This window comes from Colletotrichum spaethianum (genome assembly GCF_022836535.1).
Source record: "Colletotrichum spaethianum MAFF 239500 DNA, contig23, whole genome shotgun sequence".
Classification (NCBI taxonomy): domain Eukaryota; kingdom Fungi; phylum Ascomycota; class Sordariomycetes; order Glomerellales; family Glomerellaceae; genus Colletotrichum; species Colletotrichum spaethianum.
In genome coordinates this window covers 484,647-493,584 of record NW_026054793.1, presented here as the reverse complement: position 1 = coordinate 493,584, position 8,938 = coordinate 484,647, and the positions used below count along the sequence as shown (strand labels likewise).

Genomic DNA, 8,938 nt, shown 5'->3' with positions numbered 1-8,938 from the left:
CTATATCTTATATATTATTAAGTTGTAATAGAAATCCTTAATTAATTAGGTTAATAACTCGTTTAAGAATCACTATTTCTTTTAGTTTAGTTATCTTTATTAATTTTAATTTTATTTCTTATTATAATAGTTGTTTAATGTATTAGTTATAAAGGGTTGTTCTTAGGACATTATAGATAAAAGTAGCCTTTTATATAGATAATTTTAGGTCTTTTTTAATAGCTTAGAGTATAAGGAGAATATAGCTTTTATTTAAAGTAAAACTTATTATTATATATAGAGTAAAGCTAAGAGGAAAAGGGAAGGTGTAGAAGGAAAAGGAAGTAGGTAACTCACTATGATAAGCAACTCACTATGTATGTACGTTACTTAATATAGATTATAATAATAATTTATTGTAGTACTTTAAGTAGTCTTAAAATAAATAAGTTAAAAACTATCTCTTATTATTCTAATAATATAAACAAGTTAACTACTAATTTTCTAGTAGTTAATACTAGCTATAAAGACCTTACTAGTTATAAACAAGTTATATCTAGTATTAATTCTTATAAGACTAATAAGAATAGGGTAATAAAGAGGTAGATAGTAGGTTAAAAGGTAGCTTTATTAATAGTTGTTTTAATTGCTGTGAGTGATAATAATTAAAATCTTGCCCTTAGGTAGGAAAAAGAGCTTCCTTATATAACTAAATTCCCTTAGACGTAAGAAATACTTTAATAGGGAATTTTCCCTTAGTTTAACTAGAAACTATCCTAAAACCAGTATTTAGGTAATCTAGTTTTATTATAACCTTATTATACTAATAATTATTATCTAGTTTTGTTTTAACCTTTACTTTTATAGATATCTTAGACCTAGTTTTATCTTTTAACTTTATTAGTAAATACCTTCTTTTAGGTATTTTAAAGGGTTTAGTTCCTTTTTTAGCTTTTTAGGTACTACTTATTATAGTACTACTACTTATTAAGGTAATATTATCTATTTAAGTTAATTATATTATAATAATAAGTATTTATTTTCTTTTATGTCTTATAGATAAAAACCTATTTATAATTATTAGGCTACTTTATATAAGGTCTTTTATAGTAATTAAAGGTTATAATAACCTTTATATATAATAATATTTTTATTTAAAAAACTTATCTTATTAAAAATATAAAGATTATTATTATTAATTTTATGTTTTATAATCATATTAAATATAAAAGTAAACTAACCTTATATAATTATAGGATCTTTAGCTAATACCTCTTATAGTTAATTTTATATTAAAAACGTATCCTTAGTTATAGTTAGTATTATATAAAGTTCTTTACTTATTAAGGTCTAATATATATTATATTATATTTATTAAAGAGATAATTAGCTGTATATTATATATTATTAAGTTATAATAGACATCTTTAATTAATTAGATTAATAACTTATTTTAAAATTACTACTTTCTTTAGCTTAGGTATTTTTATTCATTTTAATTACATTTCTTATTATAGTAACGTACACGCATAACATGTTACCCATCATAGGAAGTCTCCTACCTTCCTCTACCCTTCTACCCTTTTTATAAGTTAATTAAACTATAATATATAAAATTAATTAAAACTACTTATTACTTTTTTTTATTCTTATTTTAAACTACTTTATAAGTTTATATATTATATTTAGATTTTCTATAATTATTATGTTTTTATATATATAGTTTAATACCTTTTATATAACTTTTTTTAAGGGTTATTCTTTTTTTTAATATTAATATTACTTTTTTTTACTTATAATACTTTTATTTTAGTAGTATTAAGTAACCTTTTAAGATATAGTTAAGTCTTTTTTGCTCTTTAGCGTTTATTTAGTACTTTTATTTGTATATAAAGCCTATAGTTCTTAGCTTTAATAATAATAAGCTTATAAGCTAATTTATTAGTACTTTTAGCTTAAAAGTTAATTATTCTATATATTAGTATTAATTAGTTATTTTAATATATTTAGATCTTTTTTTTAAAAGAAATAGTATTTTATATGCTTTTTAGTGTTATAGTTAGTATCTTTATATTTTAAGAGCTTTAGTTGTTTAGCTATAAGGTTAAGGGTATTAGTATTTTTAGCTTAAAATTTAACTAAAAAATAACTATTTTAGGGTTAAAAGGTATAAGGCTTATTTATCTAAAATTAGCTTATATATTATTTTTATTTATTAAAATAAAAAAATATTATTTTAAAAGTAATAAAAAAGTTATTTTTAGTAATATATAAAATTTATATTTATATTATCTTTTTAATTTTTTTATTATATAAGTACTTTAATAGGTTAAAGTACTTAATATTAAGAGGCTAAAGTTTATATAATAAATAAAAAAGTATATAAAGAGTAATAGTATTTTATTTTTTATAGTATTTATTAAAGTTAATTAATTTATAGCTATTATAACTATTAAAGATTAAGAGGTAATAAAAGCTTTTTATATAAGTTTTTATATATTAATTAAAGTGTTATAGTTAATTTAAGTTAATATTATTTATTATTTATTTATTTTTATTTAAATAGATACGTTATATAGCTAAAAATTAGTTATAAGTATATTAAAAGAAAAAGTAATATTTACTTTTTATATTAATATATAAAGGTATTATTTAGTTATTTATATATATACTTTAAATAATAAAAACTTATTTTTAATTACTAGGCTATTTTATATAAGGCTTTTTTTATAGTTAAACGTTATAATAACTTTTATATATAATAATATTTTTACTAAGAACTTAGTTTTATTAAAATTATAGATATTATTATTAAATATTTTATATTTTATAATTATATTTTATATAAGTATAAATTAGTTTTATATAATTATTAGATTTTTAGTTAAAGCTTTTTAATAATTAATTTAATATTAAAATTATGTTTTTAATTTTAAGATATATTATATAAAGTTTTTTACTTATTAAGGTCTTATATATATCTTATTATATATATTTAAGAGTTAATTAATTATTTTTTATATATTTATTTATTATAAAAGGAACTTTTAATTAATTAAGTTAATAATTTATTTAAGAATTACTTTTTTTTAGTTATAGTTATTTTTATTAAATTTAGTTATTTTTTGCTTTATATAATATATCTAGTATATTAATTATATAGCGTTATTTAAGGGACCTTAAAGGTAAAAGTAGTTATTTATATAGATATTTTTAGGTCTTTTTTAAGAGCCTAAATAGCAAAGATAATATAACTTTTAATTAAGGTGGATTATATGTTTATATATAAAGGAAACTTAGTGTAAAGGTAGAAGCGGTAGAAAGTAGGAATAGTGGGCGACTTGCTATGATAAGCGACTCGCTATACGTGTGCGTTAGTTGTTTAACGCGTTAATAGTTAAAGGTTAAGAATAAGATCTTATAGATAAAGGCTACTTTTTATACAGATAGTTTTAAGTCTTTTTAGATAGCTTTAAGTATAAGAATAATATAACTTTTATTAAAAGAGGATTCTATAGTTATACATAACTAAAGGAAAGATATTATTAAAAGGAAAAGTAAGAAAGAAAAGGAAAGTAATCTACTTACTATATTAATCCGCTTCCTATATATATACGTTATAGTAATTATAGAAAGACTAAACATAATATATAAATATATTAGGTAGTTTAGAATAATACTAAGAAAAAGGATAATAAGTAGTTATAATTAATTTTATATACTATAGCTTATTTAACTCATTTAAATAGTATAAAGATAAGTATATATATATCGCTTACTATAATATATCGCTAACTATATATATACGTTAACTATATAGTTATATATTATATTATAAGTTAATTAGTTATATAGTTAGTACCTAAGATAAGAAGTAATAGTTATATAATAAAAGGCTCTTAGGTAATATAAGACAAAGCTAAAATAATAATTAATGTTAATAAAAGTTCTAACGTACCTGTATAGTAAGTCGGCTAACATAGTAAGTTGGCTACTCTCTTATTATACCTTAAAGAGTACTTTTTTTACTATTTATAAAATCTAATTCTTATTTAAAATACATATAATTTTATATATAGGCTTAGATCAAGGTTATTAAGTAAAAAAAATTATACTAGAAATTATTATTATACCTTAACCCTTAAAAACCTTATTATTTACTTTAATAAGAAATATTAAGTAGAACAAAAGGTTAGGGTATAGTAATAATTTATAGTAGATTTCTTTTTACTTAATAACCCTTATCTAAACCTATATATAAAGTTACTTTTATTTTAGGTAAGGATTAGATTTTTAAAAAATAGTTAAAAAAGTGCTCTTTAAGGTATAATAAGAGAGTAGCTAACTCGCTATGTTAGCCGACTCACTATGTAGGTACGTTATAAATATAATATAAGGCTATAAGCCTTATTTATAAGCTATATTTATTAGTTTATACTATTTTATAAGTATGGTTTTTCTAGCTAAGTACACTTTCTTTTTATACTGCCTGGCCTTGTATAACTTTCTGTCTTAAAACTATATGTATTAAGTAAGCATTAGTTACTTAGTATTATTTTTGTTTTTGACCTACCATCCTCAACGCTCCGTACGTTGGATGTCTTCCGCCGGACAATGATCTCAAGGTCCTGAATATTGTTGAGGAGCTGCTGTACCTTTGCTTCATAGAAGCGCTCAGCTGACTCCGTGTCCTACGATGTCATTAGTGTCAGTTGCTTAGCCGAAGTTTGCAATCAGGCGCGCGATAGATGAGAGTGAAACATGCCTTTTCAACATAGAAGCCGGTGCCGATGTCGACGATGACATGTTTAGGGTCTGACAACTCCCCACGCACATAGAGAGAGTTGGTCAAGGGAACCAGGACAGACTTCTCACCTGGTCAAACTATTGTGTCAGTAAATAATACGACGTCGACTGGGACACAACGGGAATTCATGGACTGAAGGGACGAACCATCTTGGGAGCCAGGGCGTGTCTTGACACAACGAAGACACTCCTTGAACTTAGCCTGGGCGCTGTGCAGCTGGGCAAAGGAGTTTGTCAAGTGTTCTAATTCCTCTTCTAGTTGCTTTTTGACTTGACTGAGTTGCTGGACATCCAGTGTCTCAAGATTGACTGAGGAAAACCAGTCAGTAAGTCAGTCTGGAACTGGCGTGGGCCGAGAACTGTCCAGGAATGGCCAAACGGGACACTTACTGCTCTCGGAACCTTGGGCGGCCATGGTGGGCTGTACGAAGCACGACTCGAGAAATGACCTGTGACCTCGTTCGCTTTCGGACCTCTCAATACGAAAGAGAAACGGAAAGATAAGCAACGTTCACGAAAAGTGGTTATTTCCGTCGGAGGAGTGAGATCTGTATCTGAGGTATTGACATGAACTCTCTCTTCCTAACCTTACCCCCTCCACCCACCCACCTTACTGCGCTCAGGTGAGTGCAGCGACTCACGTGACTGCCCCACACACCGCACCCCACCACAACCCACAGTGAAGTCTTCCTGTCACTAAGCTCACTTCTCATCGTCGCCCTCACATGGAACCCCAGGAGCCGGAGGGATATTAGATCCACTGCTCGAGGTCTTGTCATTCTCTAAGGCCTAGCATGTTTTCATAGTTCTCGTCGGGTATCGTAGATTGGAATATGTTGTATTATACATAGCGCTCATAGGAGAGGCATGGTGAGGATAATGGCTTGGTTTTGTACAGTTTGGACCATCCGCTAGCTTGCTCTAGAGCTGCTCAAGCAACTCAGACACCCGGCGACGAATATTCGTGAGCGGAACCATTTCGTTGATCCCCAGCCTCCTGCATTGAACCTCGCAGGTGCCTTTGTCCTTCTTCCACACCTTGCCCAGCACGACGAGAACTGGGTATCCTACAAGGTCTGCATCCTTCAGCTTCCATGTCAGTGACACTGTTCGGTCGTCTAGCACCGCATCAACCGCGCCGAAGCCGTTGGAGGCCGTCGTGATCTCGTCGTAAACCCCGACTGCCTCTTCAGCCAGATCAGTCGTAGGAATAACCACGACTTCGTATGGGGCAATGGCGCGAGGCCACTGAAGACCCTTGCTATCTGCCAAATGCTCGACTACAGCACCGATAAGCCGTGAAACGCCAATCCCATGGCAGCCCATCTGCATAAGAGTCGTGCTCTCCGATGCTCCAGACTGTGCCCTATCACCTGGGATCGAGACTACTGCCCCGAGTGGCTCTGAATATCGTGTTCCTAGATGGAAAGTGTGTCCCACCTCCAGAGCTTTCTGCACCTGCAAAACACCACCGTCACAACTTGGGCACCCGTCGCCAACACGAGCAGCCAGCAGATTGAGTAGCTGGCCATTGCCGTTCTTAATGACCGTGGTACACTCTACCTCTGCCTTGGCCATGCCTGATTCAGAAAAGGGCGATACTCTGTGCTCGTCTCGGAGCACTTCTTCAATCATATTTGCCAGCCTGGAGTCTACAACGTTGATGATTCGCGGTCGGCTGATTCCTGGGGCCTGCCTGCTAGAGAGATGTGCATCCCGCCATAAAGATGCGGCATCATCAATGCTAGCATCTAGGTCAGGGATGATAGACTTGATGGCCGGGATGCTGATATCGCCTGCGCCTATCTCAGTCATTTTGGGCCCCTCCTGAAGCTGTCCCGGATACCAGGCATTCACCAACGTCGATCGATCCCTGCTGATACCTCGCCAAACCTTTACGGGACGGGCCATAGGACTTTCCGTCGCCGTCTTGGTATCCAGTCCTCGTTCCTTCTTGACGAGTCTTGTCTCTGCAATCTCCGCGTTCACGGCGTAATCACATGTGTTGCAGGTGACCACGGTGTCTTCACCAATCGCGGTAGGGAGATGGTACTCGTGACTGAGGTCGCCCCCCATATCCCCGGAGCTAGCCCTGGCTACCAGCACGGGCAATTTTAAGGCGTTGAAGACACCAGCATATGCTGACTGAACCTTTTCATATGTCTTCAAGGCCGCCTCGGTGGAGACATCGAACGTGTACAAGTCCTTCATGGTGAACTCGCGGGTTCTGAGAAGTCCATGTCGAGGGCGTAGTTCGTCGCGGAACTTACGTGCTGTACACTCACTGTGAGTTTTAAGACGCCTCCGAGTGAGGAACGCCATTTTGGCAACTTACTAATCTGATAGAGGCGAAGGGGCAGTTCCTTGTAAGACTTGACAGTCTTTGCCACTAACGTAGTAATTTCCTCCTCATGTGTGGGTGACAACATGTATTTTGTTCCCTTGCGATCATCAAAGCTGAAGAGCTTCACCGAGTGATTAGAGCGGATGACGACGCATATTGAACATGGCGACGAACCTCAGGCTCTAATTGTGCTAGACGACCACTTTTTTGCCATAGATCCTTAGACGTGATGGTCGACAGAGCGACTCTTGAGGCTCCTATGTCAGGCATCAGCAGGACGGCCAGAAAATACGTTCCTCGGCAATAAACGCACCCAGTTCCTGCATATAGTAGTCGATGACATGCTCCAATTTGTCCTGGACGCGTCGGCCGAGAGGGAGGAGATGGAAGACGCCAGAATGAGACTAGGCAGTTGAATCAGCAGGATTATGTGACGCGGTTGTTCTTTCTGCAGCAAACTCACCTGCCTGAGAAAACCGGCTCGAATGAGTTTGTCATGCGCGTCTAATGAGAAGTGAGTCGTTTGTTTCTTTCGGCAACCATTCTCAGAACTGTGGACTTACCTTCATCTTGACTAGGCGTGATACCTCCAGTGGGAACCCAGATAGTCGAGAGCCGATTTCTTGTACGCGCTACATGGTAGCTACGAGCAAACATCTTGCCTCAGCGATTAGAAGGGGAAGTCAGTTTGTGTATCGAGAAACAGGTACTGACTTGCATATTGCCCACGTGCGGTGAGCCGCGGTGGCCGAGAATGGGGGAACAACACCGTGGCAAAGAAGCGAGTCCCCGTGCCCGAAAGAAAACCATGTTGGCAGAATTTAAAAGCGAGGGGTCGACGGTAGAACACAATTGGCGTGATCCGCATCAACCGTGATTTGCGGGTGGAATGGTGAGAAGCAGACAACAAATGCTAGATTAAGCGCTGCGGCGGCAATAGGAGAAGGGCTCGGGGTATTGGTGTGATATAGGATTGAAAACTGGCTCGCCTTAGCATCAGCCAACCAACAGCGTGGAGGACATCTACATTTGGCAACTAACACTTCGAACAGAAGGCTGCCTTATGGCACGGGAAGCGCTGGACTGGGGAAGCTCGGTGTGGCTGGGAGGTAGTGGCTACCTCAAGCAATAATAACGCGAGCGTCCGTTCCAGTCGTGAATGAGATATATTGTGTTCCGGTATGTAAGAGACCGGGCAAAGACGTGGTTCAAGATGCCAATGGAAGGGAACCTAGGTCCGACCGTGTGTCCAGCTCCGGACAAAGTGCAAACTGATATTGGTCTCTCAGTGCCAAAATGAAAGGAGGCCGACGCAAAGTGGGTTAGTTTTTGAGATATACCGTAAATATAAGACGATGATCCGGATCAATTCAGGATTGAAACCCCTGCAGGAGGGAGAAGATAGAACACCACGCAGAAGGGAATAAGTAAGGTATTTCGAAGCTCTGCGCAGCAAGAAGGTACTTTTGAGCTTCCACATCAATTAGCTTTTGAGGTGGATAACCTAAAGAGAAATTAAGGCACGTAGGTAGGTAGTACTGCAAGGCCCCATGCAGGTTCGCGCGTCTTATCGATAAGGCCATCGCCCCCACTTCTACAGTTGAAATCTACTTTTTTTTTTCTGTCTCTCACTTAGCGGCTTCACTTCTATTGCCTACCTTTCTGCGCTGATCTTGTCTGTCACATGCAGTTGAGCCAATTGTTCACTTCTTGAATTTCTGACGAGGATAGGCTGCGAACTTGTACATTCCGCCGACGGCAAAACACAACAGTCGCAGTCTCCTCTTATCTTTCTTGTTCGTCGCGCTC

At 34.8% G+C, this 8,938-nt stretch overlaps 2 protein-coding genes across 2 annotated transcripts; both read right to left on the bottom strand.

The window, feature by feature from the left end:
- Positions 1–4,687: 4,687 nt before the first annotated feature.
- On the bottom strand, positions 4,688–5,200 carry ColSpa_08584 (prefoldin subunit 5; the record flags this gene model as incomplete). Its single annotated transcript, XM_049274796.1, has 2 exons — positions 4,688–4,854; positions 5,176–5,200. The coding sequence occupies 2 exons, from the start codon at positions 5,198–5,200 to the stop codon at positions 4,688–4,690; spliced, it is 192 nt and encodes a 63-aa protein (XP_049130753.1).
- Positions 5,201–5,706: 506 nt separating this feature from the next.
- On the bottom strand, positions 5,707–7,698 carry ColSpa_08583 (putative proline-specific permease put4; the record flags this gene model as incomplete). Its single annotated transcript, XM_049274795.1, has 6 exons — positions 5,707–6,342; positions 6,643–7,058; positions 7,121–7,250; positions 7,304–7,386; positions 7,422–7,533; positions 7,693–7,698. 6 exons carry the CDS (start codon positions 7,696–7,698, stop codon positions 5,707–5,709), a joined length of 1,383 nt encoding a protein of 460 aa, XP_049130752.1.
- Between the last annotated feature and the right edge of the window lie 1,240 nt (positions 7,699–8,938).